The following is a 14528-nucleotide window of genomic DNA, read 5'->3' on the forward strand; positions in this document are numbered from 1 at the left end:
TGGCTTCAGGATAGAATATTCCCTCCCAACCAATTAAAAATGGATCTAAACTTGACGGACGACTTCCCTCCCCTGATCAGCCTAGCTCCTCCCCACTGCCAATTGCTTTAGAAGAGGGACGCGGGTGTATCCAATCAACACCGACACAGGCTTCTTGATTGACGCATGGGGCCTCGCGCTGGCGTGTTGTGCCTTGAGGCGGGAGGAGAAGGAGGAGAGGAGATCAAAACCTGGGCCAATCCTAGCAGTGTGCGCGGGAGGCCAATCGAACACCGCGCCTTGGAGCAACTGCCCAATCGCATAGAGGGGGCCGGCCGTATCCCTACCAAGAACCAATAGAACATGCGCAAGGGATAAGAGCGACGTGCAGCAGAAGCAATGGTAGGCTTATATTCGGGGCTTGGGGGCGGGCCGGCGCCAGAGAGAGAAGAGAGGAGGGGAGGTCTCCTCCGCCGCCGCCATCTTGGACCGGGCCCGTCAGCTTCCGTGGAGCCATCGGCAGACGCCGCGGCCTCCCTTGAGCCCCGACCCCGTCGTCAGAACAACCCCGGGCCCACTTATCCCCACCCCACTTCCGCTCCGCTATCGCGATAGCGCCGGGGCCCGGGGCGCGAGAAAAAGGCTGCGGGCGCTCGCCTTCCCCCGCCTATCGCGATAGGCTCCTCAGCGGCGGCGCCAGCTCCTGTGGTGAGAGCGTCAGGCTCGACTGGGCCGGACCCCTTCCCCTCCTCCCCGCGGCGCCGTCGACCGCCTTCCCCGCCGCCCCGCCCCTGCGACACCGCCTCCTGTCGCGACATGGCCGCTCCCACCTCCGCCGGGTGCCCTGGGTCCCGGTGCAGCGCGGGCTCCGGACCGTGGGCGCCCCACTTCCAGCCGCTGCCCGCTCCGCGCCCCTCGGCCACGCTGGGTGTCCGCCCGCGACGCCGGACCCACAGGATGCAGAGGGCGGCCCGGGGCGTAGGGGCCGGCGGGGTGCCGCCTTCATGTGGGCGAGGGGCCCGGCGCCCAGCGCGGGTGGGGAGGAGCCCCCAAGACCGAGGACGCCGCTCCGCCCGCCGGAGCCTCGGCCGCGCGTGTCCCGTGCTCCCTCCATAGCCCTGAACCCGAGGCTGGGGCGTCGGGACCGGCCCTCGTGTTCCCCGGCGGCCAAGTGTCTGCCACGGGCTGTGTGGCGGGGCCCGGACCCCCTGCCGCGCCGCGGGCTCCACGCGCTGTCACTCCCTCCCGCCTCGGGTTGGGGTGGGCAGGTGCGGCCGTCCCGCGCCCGGGACACCGCCCGGGCTCCCGCTGTGTCCGTGTTGTTGTGGGCAGGGCAAGCGCCCTCCCTGAAGTAGTGCCCACCTCGGTCCAGGGGCTGTCACTTACCCCCGAGGGTCGCTCCTCATGCCCCTGCCCCTGGGGTCCGTGTTTTGACACCTTTCTCCGCTGCCCACACCTTGAAGGTTGTCATTTCTCTGGGTCTGAGGAGTCTCCTGCCCTTATTCACATCAGTCTTTTTCCATTGGGGCCTCGTCTTACCGGGACATGTTGCTTCCCAGCACTCAAGAGCCTTCTTGGTGCCAGCAGCGGGAGAGCCATGGCTCATACACCCCCACACCCACCCTGCTGGCACTCCAGGACGGAAGGCTCCCTAGACTGGAGGTTCCTGTGCTGTCAGCTGTGGTTTTGGGGGCTGGGGCTGTGCCTTTCCTTGTAAGGAACCTTCTCGGATTACCTCCCCCAAGAGTAAGGTCTCTCTGCCTACCTTGCTATGGGCTCCTCCTCTGTGTCTGTCCTCTTTGTGGGGCTAAGGACCCTCTTAGCTGCAGGTGCCCAGAGCTCGTGCTTGTGATGTCCCAGTGCCGGAATGGAGATCTCCGCCCTCTCCTGAGTAGCCGGAGCTTTGCTGTGGGTGGAAGGTGCCTGAGGCTTCAGGGCAAGACCCCATTATATCATCCTTTCCCTAGGACTAAAGGTTCCTCTGGTGTTCCCTTTCTAAGGGGGGGACCCCTGGACCTGACACACTATACAGAGGCTCAGATCCTGCACGGCATTGGCAGCAGCCTGCCGGGTTAAGAATCACCTCCCTAATATTACTTCCCAGTAGTCCAGAGTCCCCTCCGGATTAGGGACCACTGGTCTTAGTCCCCAGGACTCAGTCTTTTGCCCTGCTGCTCCTCATGAGGCCTTTGTGTGACAGTGCCACCCCCATCCTGAGGTGAAGTTTTGGGGGCTCTGTTAATTTGGACCCTTCGTTTCATGAGTGTTGGCTGCATTAGGTCTGGCACACTGCTCACCCTACCCAGGCTCAGTGTGGGGTCCTGATGGTGAGGATGTGCCTTTCTCTTGGTTAAGCGTCCTGGGCCAGTGGTCGGAAAACTCATTACTCAACAGAGCCAAATAGCAACAGTACAAGAATTGAGATTTCTTTCGAGAGCCAAATTTTTAAACTTAAACTATATAGGTAGGTACATTCCTTATCGAGGTAGCGCCTGCGTGTGGTATTTCGTGGAAGAGCCACACTCGAGGGGCCAAAGAGCCACATGTGGCTTGCGAGCCACAGTTTGCTGACCAGGGTCCTGGACCAAGGTTCCCAGGTTCTATGGTGGCATCTCCTCTTCAAGACACAAGCTCCAGCTTCCTTTCTGGTCCTTTGCTGGGTGTGGGGGGGGTGGTCTATGGTATGGGCAGGGTCTCGAGCTGGGGTTTTCTTTGGAGGGAGGAATGTTGCCTCCTTGGGGGCTGAGGTTCCTGTCCACTGTAGTGCTTAGTGTCGAGGGTGCAGATACCCTGGGCCTGTGGGGCCTCCCCTTCTCTGGAGGAGACGCCTCTTGGGTCATGTGATGTCTTGTCCAGGTCTTAGCTGTGCCACTTTGAGGTTCTGTATGAAACATCACCTACCTGGGCTAGAGCTTTTGCTTCCAGCCCCTGGGCCCCTTGCTTCCAGCTCCTTCAGGACTTCTTGCTGCTACAGTCTGTTTGCCTCTCTGGGTAGATCAACTCCTTCCCTGTGCAGCGTCCCAACCTCTCCATGTGGGGGTCTGCAGAGGTCATCCCCTGACTGAGGACTGCAGTGCCTTGTTTAGGGGCAGACACTACGTGTGTTCTCCCTTGGCTTGGAGCCCTGCCCCTAATTTGGGTTCTTGGGGAAGAGGCAGGGAGCACACATGCTGTTTGTGTGATAGTCCTGTACCCCCATCACACCCCTGGACAGTAAAGCTTTTCTGGGTCGGGGTGTTAGAGATAAGACTTATCCCAGAAGCCTCAAGTGTTGGGGTCCAGGCCCTCATGTGCTTCTTGGGTTGAGTCCCCGCTGCGCAGCCATCTCCCGGGTGCTTTTTCTGGCTGCTTTGCCTTCTTGGAGCGGGGATTTTCCTTGGGTTGGGCTTGAGTCCCACCTTGGCGTGTCCTGGTCTTGGGCTGAGAGTGTCACCAGTTCTCATGCTTGGCCTGTTGCAGAGGAGATGTATGCTCTCAAATCTAAGCTGCCACACCCACCCACCACCATGCACAGTGGGTACCTGTGAAGGGACCAGTGCAGCCTCCCTGAGGTTGAGGGACCTGCCCCTGCCTTTTTTTTTTTTTTTTTTTTTTTTTTTTTTTTTTTTTACAGAGACAGGGATAAATAGGGACAGACAGACAGGAATGGAGAGAGATGAGAAGCATCAATCATCAGTTTCTCATTGTGGCACTTTAGTTGTTCATTGATTGCTTTCTCATATGTGCCTTGACCAGGGGCCACAGCAGACCGAGTAACCCCTTGCCCAGGCCAGCGACCTTGGGTCTAAACTGGTGAGTCTTGCTCAAACCGGATGAGCTCATGTTCAAGCTGGCGACCTCGGGGGTCTCAAACCTGGGTCCTCCACTCTCCACTGCACCAGCGCCTGGTCAGGCCTGCCCTGTCTTTAATTAATGAAAAGTTTGGTTCTTTTGTCATCCTAGCCACATTTCAAGTGTTCATTATCACAGATTGCGCAGACAGAACATTTCTGTCATCACAGAACATTCTCTGTACAGGACTATTCTTGGGACAATGTTTCCCTGTGGGTGGGAACTTCCCCTGGGGTCGAGGCTCTTAGTCCTTGGTGTGGGGCTCTTTCTGCCTTGGCAGTTGAGGCTGCTCCAGGGCAGCCTGCCCTGGGCCTGCATGGTGGGAGCTCCGGCATCTCTGGAGCCGTGCTTTTCAATAGAGGCCTCCTGGGGGGTGACCTGGCTGCACAGAAGTCCTCTTGGCAGAACTCTCCCTTAGAGAACTCCCCTTTCTCCTGGTCTTGATGTCCGGCCCTAAGCCAAAAGCTCCTGCTGATTCCTTTTGGACCTCAGCCCCTCTGGGTCTCACGTAGCTTCCTTTAGGGTGAAGATGCCCCTTGCTGAACACTGGGTGCTTGCCCTGAAGGTTTCTCTTTCCGAGTCTACATTACCGAGGCTTTGATATGTAACTCCTTTGTGTGTGCAGGTAGCTCCTCCCAGCGAAGGTCCCCTTTCACCCTCTTGTCTTTGAAGAGCTCTCTCCTCCCAGGCTCTCTAGAGCAGTGGTCCCCAACCCCCCACCGCGGACCCATACAGGTCCGTGGGCCATTTGGTACCAGTCCGCAGAGAAAGAATAAATAACTTACATTATTTCCATTTTATTTATATTTAAGTCTGAACAATTTTATTTTTTTTAAATGACCAGATTCCCTCTTTTATATCCAAGACTCATTCTTGATGCTTGTTTCGGTCACTTGATACATTTATCCGTCCCACCCTAAAGGCCATTCTGTGAAAATATTTTCTGACATTAAACCGGTCCGTGGCCCAAAAAAGGTTGGGGACCACTGCTTTAGGGTTATTCAGTCTGCCCCCAAACCTCCAGCTCTTCTTGGTATCAGCCCCTTTGTGTTTAGCCTGTATCTCCTTTGTTCCAGGACTCGCTCTGGGATAAACTGTTGCGTTCTATGGCTGTCTACTTGTGACCCAGCCCAGTCTGGGTGGATGGGTTTAGCTCTTTGTATTTACAGGCATTTCTGTCCCTCCCCCACCTCTACTCTGTTCCTTACAGCTCTGCCATACCCAGTGACAGGCCCTCTAATGAGATGCACCTGTTCTTTGTCTCCTGCCTGGGCTGAGGGTAATATTTCCAGGTGTTAGAATTTAGTCACCTGTGCCCCTGACCCCTTGGTAGGAAGTAAGGTCTCCGTGTCTCAAGCGTTCATCCCTTGCAGTTAGCTGTGTGCTGCACAGCTATTTGTTGCTATGAAAAATCCTTTTTTCAGTGTCATCTGGGGACAGAGTGCCCAGTGCTCTAGGAATCTTCTCTTTCCTAGGTCAGACATACCTAAAAAGTATATCTGTTCCCTATTTCAACAAACTTTTGGTGGTGGTGTGGGCCGGACTCTGTGCTGGACGTTGAAGGCAACATGGAGAAGTGGGGCAGGTCCTTGTCATGAGAAGTGGCTGCGTCTTCCTTTTACCGTCCCACGCACTCCCCTTTTCCCAGCCTCCTTTAGGTCTCTGGCTTTGTACCAGCCAGAGGATAAATGAGTGTTCCTTTCTGATCTCTCCCAGCAGCGTCCGTCTCCAAGAGAGTATGAAGAGAGGGCGTCTGTAGGGCAGGGAAGATGGCGGACAAGCGCAAACTCCAAGGTACACGGTGACTGCCCGCTGCCTGTGGGCCACATGCCCTTGGAACGCCTCTTTGGGTGCCCGCTGCCTCGGCAGGCGCTAACCGCCTTCCTTCCTGGCCAGGTGAGATTGATCGCTGCCTCAAGAAGGTGTCCGAGGGCGTCGAGCAGTTTGAAGACATTTGGCAGAAGGTATAGGGGCCGGGCCCAAAAATCGGGGTCTCCAGGCAGGAGAACAGGAAGCAGTTCAGGGTCTCCGGGTTATAGACTAGGGAGAGGGGACGCTGAGGACCGAGAGAAGCAGCTCTGAGAGGGACTGGGGGGTCCCCGAGTCCCTGGCATGTGGAGTCTGGCATGCGCCCTAGGGCAGCCAGTCCCACACTGATGTGGATTCTCTCCACCCCTCAGCTCCACAACGCAGCCAACGCGAACCAGAAGGAAAAGTACGAGGCTGACCTCAAGAAGGAGATTAAGAAGCTTCAAGTGAGGGAGCTGGGGGTCCAGATGCCTGTGTCCTGAGGGTGGCAGGCACGGGGAGAGCGGACTGTTGGGTCCCAGGGAGACGAGGGCTTGGGGGGCCTTGGTCTGCAGGTCCTGAGGCCGACTGTCTTGCATCTCGCTGCAGCGGCTGAGGGACCAGATCAAGACATGGGTAGCGTCCAACGAGATCAAGGACAAGAGGCAGCTCATAGAGAACCGCAAGCTCATTGAGACGGTAGGGTCCCAGAGCTTGGCACCCGGGAGCGAGGAGGGGCACCGGAAGTCACGAGAGGGAAAGGTCTCTGCGCCAAGGGAAGGGGGCAGGCGACGGGCTGGGAGCCTCCTGCCAACTGCACTCTTCACAGCAAATGGAGCGGTTCAAAGTTGTGGAGCGAGAGACCAAAACCAAAGCCTACAGCAAGGAGGGCCTGGGCCTGGCACAGAAGGTGGACCCTGCCCAGAAGGAAAAGGAGGAGGTTGGCCAGTGGCTCACGGTGAGTCAGGCGGAGAAGAGGTGACCACGGGGCCCTGACACCCAGGCGTCCAGGGGGACGCTGGCTGACCTCCTGCCTTATCCTTCTCCCCCAGAACACGATCGACACCCTGAACATGCAGGTGGACCAGTTTGAGAGCGAAGTGGAGTCACTGTCAGTGCAGACACGCAAGAAGAAGGGCGACAAGGATGTGAGTGGGCCTGCACCCCCGGGGTGGGGTTGGCCAGCAGCCGGGGTCAGGGGTCTAGAGGCAGGGTCAGGGAGGGCTGGCTCACTGGAGGCGCAGGGTTCAGCCCGGGTGAAGGGGGGCGGCAAAGAAAAGGAGCAGTTTGAGGGGAATGTGCAGATCTCTGTCTGGGTTACAGCATCTGTGTGAGACCCCGATGGGTGCCCAGCGGGGGAGGTCCAGCTGCTGAAGCTCAGCCTCATAGCACCTAGTGGGCCCAGGTCCTGAGCAGAGGCTGGTGGGTACAGACTAGGTGGGATGTGAAGAAACAGTTGATCCGGCCCAAGGAGAATGGAGGTCTGGAGCAAAACCAGATGCCGGGACTCAGATTCCGGGAACCTAGGATTGTGAGTTCGCAGGATGCAGACCGTGGACTTGCTGGCACGGGAAGTGCAGGAACAGAGCTGAGTGCTCAGGAAGCTGGTGGGCAGGGCGGCCTGGGGAGAGGGGGTTGCCAAAAGTCCTTAAGTCCATGTCTGAGTGTCTGAGCCGGAGGGTTTGGGGATTGGGCTTGGAGGGGAGACAGAGTCATGTGCTGAATGACAGCGTTTTGGTTAGCAGGGCCTGGGTACACGATGGTAGTCCTGTAAGATAATAATGGGTTATAAGCAGAAGTTTGCTTGCAATGTTGAGAGAAGAGGCAGGACCAGACAAGGATGTTGAGTTTACTGCCTGAGCCACAGTGCTGCCCCCTGCATGTGCCTGCTGCTGCCTGGCTGTGGGTGTGGGAGCTAGAGGGGTGGCTGGGGGGCAGGGGCACCTGAGAGCCCACCCCACATCTGCACATGCACACACAGTCACCTTGCTTGCTTCCTGGTTCCCTATTTCCTCTGGTCCCTTCTTCCCTCCCCCTCCCTTTATTTTTTCTCATCTCCAGCTTTACCTCTCTGGGTCTCTTTCAATCTTGCATTTTTTTCCTTCCCTCTGTCCCTCCCTCCTCTCCTCCTGATGTCTATAACCTCCATCCACAGCCCTCCCCCTGCTCCTCCAGTGTGCATGCACGCACACAGCCCTTCACACCGCATTCTTGCTGTCCCTTGCTGTTTAGCTACACAAATACTTGTGTTTGCTACACAAATAAAGTGTTTGGGTACACAAATACTTACATGGTGTTATAGCTGCCTACGGTTCTCAGTACGGTGACTTGCAGTGTAGGCCAGTAGTCCGGGAGTGCTAGGCTGTACCAGACAGCCTGGGAGTGTAACGGGCCATACCACTCAGGTCTGTGTAAATGCCTCTGGCGTTCACACAACAAAATTGCCTAACAACACATTTCTCAGAATGTACCACTGTTAAGTGACACGTGGCTGGGTAACAGGTCCATGCAGAGAGGAGGTTAGAACTGGGACTGAGATGGGAAACCCAAAAGGAATTGAAGCTTTGGGAGGAGCAGGTACCTTGAGTGCCTAGGACCCGGGCTTCAGAGCCTGGGCGCCCTAGGGTGATGCAGCCAGGGCTGGGGGCCATGGGGACGACAAAAGTTATGACGATTGTGAACTGCTAGCTCCCTTGAGTAGGGGTCACCATTATTACTGCTGGAGCCAGATGGGTCGGTGGTGGGTAGGGGCGGTGTTTCTGTATCCCATGTGGTGGGTACAGCGGGCTGGGGCCCAGTAGAGGCGGGAGGTCTGGGCAGTCAGATGGGGTACACATCAGGGCCAGGTCTTTGGAGGCACCGGCATGTGAGGGGTCAGAGTGGGCAGACTCCGCACTGCCTGCACGAGGAGGAGGCCAAGGGGAGCCTATGGTACGCCCAGGGACGGGGACTTAGGCCGGGTTCTGTGGGGCAGGAGGGCTGGGCGGCACCCCGCAGCCCCTGAGCCTGGCCCTGGGCTCGCCAGCAGAAGCAGGACCGCATCGAGGGCCTGAAGCGGCACATCGAGAAGCACCGCTACCACGTGCGAATGCTGGAGACCATCCTGCGGATGCTGGACAACGACTCCATCCTGGTGGACGCCATCCGCAAAATCAAGGACGATGTTGAGTACTACGTCGACTCCTCCCAGGACCCCGACTTCGAGGAGAACGAATTCCTTTATGACGACCTGGACCTCGAGGACATTCGTGAGGCCCAGGGGTGGCCGGCGCGTGTGGGACAGTGGGGGCCAGGCGGGGGGGGGCATCCGGACAGCTCAGCATGCTCCTGCCCCGCTCCCACAGCACAGGCGCTGGTCGCCACCTCCCCCCCCCAGCCACAGTCATATGGAGGATGAGATCTTCAACCAGTCGAGCAGCACACCCACCTCCACCACCTCCAGCTCGCCCATCCCACCCAGCCCGGCCAACTGCACCACGGTGAGGCCTGGGGTCCCAGCCCCTGTGGATGTGGGGGGCTGGGTCTCAGGAATGGCCTGCAGGAGGGTCACTGAGGAAGCAGGGACTAGCATCCAGGGTCTGGGGCCTCAGGGCCGTAGAGAGCTGATGGGGTGGACGAGGTCACCCATGGGTCCTGGGGGTGGGGTTCCGTAAGGAGGCTGGAGGTAGTGCTGGCTCTCAGACAACAAGGACCCCCAGGGAACAGGGTTTAGGTTTCTAGCAAAATGATCATAGGTACTTGATGGAATGCTTTGAGGCTGGACCGTAGGTCAGCTGGCTATAGGTCCTGGGAGGTTCAGAGTGGTATCTCGTAGCACCCTAGAGGTCATGCGGGTTTCTGACTGCCTCTCCCACCTCAGGAGAACTCTGAAGACGATAAGAAGAGGGGACGCTCGACGGACAGTGAAGTCAGCCAGGTGGGTCCCACAGGCATGTTGCTTGCTTGTTCTTCGGTTCCCAAAGGCTCACTGAGGCCTGAGTGCGGCCACGGTGCCGGGCTTTGGGGACAGTGTGTCAGAAGGTGCCGCTGCCCAGGGGGAGGCTCAAGGGGCAGACAGGTGCTGTGGTTGGGGTGGCCCAGGGCACCCCTGGCCGAGGCTCAGCTCTGCTGGTGGAGCATGTCTACCCTGGGTGTCAGGAAGGCTTGAGTTCGCTCGGCGGGGAAAGGTGGGCGTTCTGGGCAAGGGAGTGGCAGCTAACAGGTGAGTTGTGGGGCGAGCCCAGCAAGGTGTATGAGCTTGCTGTGAGTGTGGAGCCGAGGGTGGCTGGCCTGAGCGCCCGGACCCTGGGGGCTGCTCCGAAGGCCAAACTAGCCTGAGGTGTGGTGAGTCAGAACTCAGACAGGGGTCTTTTCTTTTGTCTGGACTGAGCTGTTTCCCTCATGTGTTTCCCAGAGGGAAACACTTCTCAGAACTTGTCTCCCCCAGTGAACCCCGTGCAGTGTTAGTACCCCCTAGGACGGGAGCACACCCTGGGAAAGGCCTGAAGCCCCTCTTTGGGCTGATGGGAGGGCCGGTCCCGGGGCCCCTGAGGCAGCTGGTGCTGAGGCTGGTGTGTGGCCCAGGTGAGCAGGCAAGGTGTTGGGAAGGAGGGGACCACGAGTCTTACCTGGTGTATGACGAGTGTGAGGTGCCCATGGGGCATCCGGGTGGCAGACTGAGATGGCCAAGAGCAACCTGCCTGCAGCCTGGCATCCAGCTGCTGTGGGCAGGTAACTGGTCTGCTTCTAGGGTGTTGCTCCTAGCTCATTGACACCCTGCGAGTTGCTTTAGTGACCCTTTAAGTGACGTTCACAGTTACTGTCTAGTGTCATTTCTTTTCTTTTCTTGGGCTCTTGGCTGGTTCCATCTGATCCTGTACTGAGGCTACTTAAGTGCTGCCCACTGATGACAGGGTTTCCCCTACTGTTTGTCACATCCCCATGGCTGGAGGGACGCTCTGGGGAGAGGTGCAGGCCAGGTCAGGCTAGGAGTGTCTGTTTAACCAAAGAGATGGAGACTGAAGCCATGCAGGGGAGGTCCCCCCTGGCCCCCAGGAAGGGCTTGGCGGACCTGCTGGCCCCTGGGTCCTGACCCTCCTCTCCCTCCTGCAGTCTCCTGCCAAAAACGGCTCCAAGCCTGTCCACAGCAGCCAGCACCCCCAGTCCCCAGCTGTGCCGCCCAGCTACCCGCTTGGCCCCCCACCCGCCACCTCTGCCCTGAGCACCGCTGCTGCCAACAACGGGGCCCCCACCCCGGCAGCCCCCCCGAGCACGCTGGGCCCCAAGGCCAGTCCAGCTCCCGGCCACAGTGCGGGCACGCCCGCCCCCTATGCTCAGGCCGTGGCCCCCCCAGCCGCCGGTGCGCCCAGTAGCGCCCAGCCCCGGCCCCCCAGCGTCCAGCCTGGCGGGGGGGGCGGCGGAGGCGGCGGCAGCAGTAACAGCAGTGGAGGCGGAGGTGCCGGCAAGCAGAATGGCGCCACCAGTAAGTGGAGACTCCTGGGGGGACAAGGTGTCCTGGGGTAGCTGCTAGTGGACCGTTTCATCCCCTCTCTTCCCCCAGGTTACAGCTCAGTTGTGGCAGACAGCCCGGCAGAGGCAGCTCTCGGCAGTAGTGGGGGCAACAATTCTGGCAGCCAGGCTCTGGGACCCCCGTCTGGCTCCCACAACCCACCGCCCAGCACCTCGTGAGTGTCTGGCCTCCGGCAGTTAGGGACAGGCAGCGTCTGGCACAAACAGGCACGGGGCCACCCCCACTGTCACCCATCTTGTGGACATGGGCCCCGCTCTTGCCCATTGGACTTCCCCACTAGCTGTTTCCCATCTCTTTCCAGCTGGAACACTACAGTGGTCCCAGCTTTGCCTTCTGGAATGTTCTGACGGGTTTTTCTCAGAGCCCCCTACACACTTTTGGGCACTGTCACTCTGCTTTCCCTGAGGAGCTCTTGTTTGGCTCCCCACCCCTATTTTCTGTTCCCTGCGCCAAGGCTGCCTGACTCCATGGGGGTCTCTGTGTCTGCTTTTCAAAGTAAAAGACCCCAAAGTCCTCCTTCCCATTCCCAGCCACCCTCCAGATCTCAGGTCAGGCCATCCACTGGGTCCCTAGGGCCCCGAACCACGCCCATGAAAGCCCAACCTGTGTCTTAGTGAATTTCCACCACATGGTCTCACATGGTCTCTTTGGAGCATCTTGAGTCCTCACTCCCACCTCACTGCTCTGTCCATAGAGCCCTTTCCCCATCTCCTTCAGCCTCACGTGCCCGTCTCCTGGTCTTCTCCCTGTTTTGACTCCTTCCCCTTACTACCCCTCCTGTCCAGCTCATCCTGGGGACATAGTTCTGAGGTCCCTCCCTTTGTCCCTCTCAAGGAAGGAGTCCAGTGCAGCTGCTCCAGGAGGTGCAGGGGCCGTGGCCCCAGGCTCAGGGAACAACGCTGGAGGACCCAGCCTCCTGGTGCCACTTCCTGTGAACCCTCCCAGCTCCCCGACGCCCAGCTTTAGCGATGCCAAGACAGCCGGGGCCCTGCTCAATGGACCCCCGCAGTTCAGTGCTGGCCCGGAGATCAAGGTGGGTGCAGAGCGGGCATGTTTGCCCCAGCCTGTGATGCTCTGGACCTTGACTGCCCGCCATCCCCCCCCCCCCCGCCCCAGGCTACTGTGGCCACCCCCCCTTGCTCACTCTGTCCCTGGCTTTCCACCCGGTCTTTCCCCGCTGCCTGCTCCCTCAGCCTGTCTCTGGGTCTCACCAGCATCCTCCACCTCTGTCTGCTCCCCTGGGCCTCCCCCTGGTGGTCCCCGCTTGCCTGCTGTCCGCTCTTTGGGGGGCCCCCCCCCGCCATCCTTTCCAGCTTTCCATCTCTGTCTCCATTTCTCCTGAGACACATTGCTCGTTCTTTACACAAACCACTGCCCAGCTCACCGCCCTCCTTTTCCTTGAAGAAATCGTCTAAGTTGGAAGAATGCATGTTGACGTCTGCGTCTGGGCCACTCCTTGTGCTGAGCAAATGCACCCAGTTCCCGCCTACTGTACACAGCCGAGTCCGCTGGATGGGCAGTGTCTGGGCAGGGTTCAGCATGCTGTGGACCCACTGGGTGCATTTGATAGACCCTGTGGAGGCAGCCCTGCCAGCCCTCTTGCGGTGTTGTGTCTTAAGCTAGGACTTGGACAGGGCAGGTGGGGTCACCATGGCAAGATGGCTGATGGAAGAAGTGGGTGTCTCTGCCAGAGTTCTGAGTTGCCTGATGTCAGTGTGGCCGTTAGGAGGCTGGGTGGGGTTGAGCAGAGAGTAGACAAGGGCATCCACTTCTCAGGAGGGGTGCAGGCCGCCTGCTAGACTGGATGGTGGGGTGGCATAGGAGTGGGCAGGCGGTGCTGATCGCCAGGGTCTGAAACGGCATCAGCAGGACGTGGGGCTGACTGCCTGGGCCTTGCATATTAACTCTGGTTCCATGGGGGCAGCGTGCATGCCTGACTGTCCTGATCCATGCTCATGCTGCCCTGTTCCTTCTTCTGGAACATGGCAGCCATCACACGACTATAAGTAGTTCTTATAAAGCTCTTAGAAGCTTTGAGCCCAGAGGGAGCACTCAGATCTGAGGGGAACAGAGGACAGGGAGCATGTGTGTGTTTATTTCTGGAGTGAGGTCAGCAGCTCCAAGGCGCCCAGAGAGGAAGGGCCACAGGGGTCGTAGGGGGAGCCCTGGAAAGGTTTTGAGTTACGAAAGGACAAAATGTGTTGGAGAGGTCCCTCTGGACCTGGGAGAATAGGGTGGAGGGAGGGGGGTGCTGTGAAGATCCAGGTGGGACAGGCCAGGCCAGGCTGTGGGACATGGTCAGGACAGGTCCCTCCAAGAGAGATGAAGGCAGGAAAAGAAGCTGCCCTTGTGAGTTGAGACAGGAGTGTCCCATGCATGGGGCAGGTGTTTGGTCCTCCAGTGTGTCATGCTGTGTAGTGTCTGCGGCCCGATCTTAGGTCTAGCACAGCAGGGCTCACACTTCCTAGGTGTAACTTGCTGGTGGGTGTGGTGGGTGCATCTGTGTCCAGTCCCCCCGTTACACTAGCGGCCTTGGCTTTGCTGTCCTCCCCTGGAGCAGGCAAGGGTGCAGAGCCTCCGAGTACCCACCCCAGCCTGAGGCAGCCGTTTCCTCCCCAGGCCCCTGAGCCTCTGAGCTCCCTGAAGTCCATGGCAGAGCGGGCAGCTCTCAGCTCAGCCATTGAGGATCCTGTACCAACGCTGCACCTGACTGAGCGAGGTGAGAGCCCGGGAGTGGTGGGGCGGCCCAGTGAGGAAGGGTGCTCCCCCCAGCCTCACCCACAAGCCGGTCTGCCCCTGCCTGCAGACATCATCCTGAGCAGCACGGCGGCTCCTCCAGCCTCGGCTCAGCCAGCCCTCCAGCTGTCAGAGGTGAACATCCCACTGTCCCTGGGAGTGTGTCCTCTGGGGCCGGTGCCCCTCACCAAGGAGCAGCTCTACCAGCAGGCCATGGAGGAGGCCGCCTGGCACCACATGCCACATCCGTCGGACTCGGAGCGGATCAGGTGCGTGGCTGTGCGGAGGGGCCCAGGTCTGGGACGGGCGTGCAGCAGGGATCTGGTACCCCCGTCCTGAGACTAGCCAGAGCTCGCTGGGCATCTGACTTAGGGTTCTTCACAAAAGGTGGAGACTGAGGAGTTCAGTGCTGGATGCTCAGGTGACCAAGAGGCTCCCATTGAACCTTAAGCGGTGGGGCAGCAGGGAGATGGGTCAGACCCGAGGGTGGCCGTCTGCCCACCCTTGACAGCAGGGCAGTAGGCACTGGCACTAATGCGCCCGGTCCCCCACAGACAGTACCTCCCCCGGAACCCTTGCCCGCCCCCCTACCACCACCAGATGCCACCCCCACACTCGGACACCGTGGAGTTCTATCAGCGCCTGTCCACTGAGACACTCTTCTTCATCTTCTACTATCTGGAGG

General features: G+C 59.1%; 1 protein-coding gene across 1 annotated transcript in view; it reads left to right on the forward strand.

The window, feature by feature from the left end:
• The first annotated feature begins 430 nt into the window (after window positions 1-430).
• The window catches only part of CNOT3 (CCR4-NOT transcription complex subunit 3), a 17356-nt gene continuing 3258 nt past the window's right edge, over window positions 431-14528 (forward strand). The window contains 17 exon segments of the mRNA XM_066374350.1: window positions 431-687; window positions 5527-5604; window positions 5707-5774; window positions 5991-6065; window positions 6208-6297; window positions 6428-6556; window positions 6651-6746; window positions 8627-8846; window positions 8943-8965; window positions 8967-9077; window positions 9458-9514; window positions 10690-11059; window positions 11138-11261; window positions 11942-12140; window positions 13727-13826; window positions 13914-14112; window positions 14398-14525. Of these exon segments, the coding sequence (XP_066230447.1) occupies window positions 5580-5604; window positions 5707-5774; window positions 5991-6065; window positions 6208-6297; window positions 6428-6556; window positions 6651-6746; window positions 8627-8846; window positions 8943-8965; window positions 8967-9077; window positions 9458-9514; window positions 10690-11059; window positions 11138-11261; window positions 11942-12140; window positions 13727-13826; window positions 13914-14112; window positions 14398-14525 (2014 nt within the window). The 5' untranslated portion in view covers window positions 431-687; window positions 5527-5579.

Source organism: Saccopteryx leptura, chromosome 3 (assembly GCF_036850995.1).
Source record: "Saccopteryx leptura isolate mSacLep1 chromosome 3, mSacLep1_pri_phased_curated, whole genome shotgun sequence".
Taxonomy (NCBI): Eukaryota; Metazoa; Chordata; class Mammalia; order Chiroptera; family Emballonuridae; genus Saccopteryx; species Saccopteryx leptura.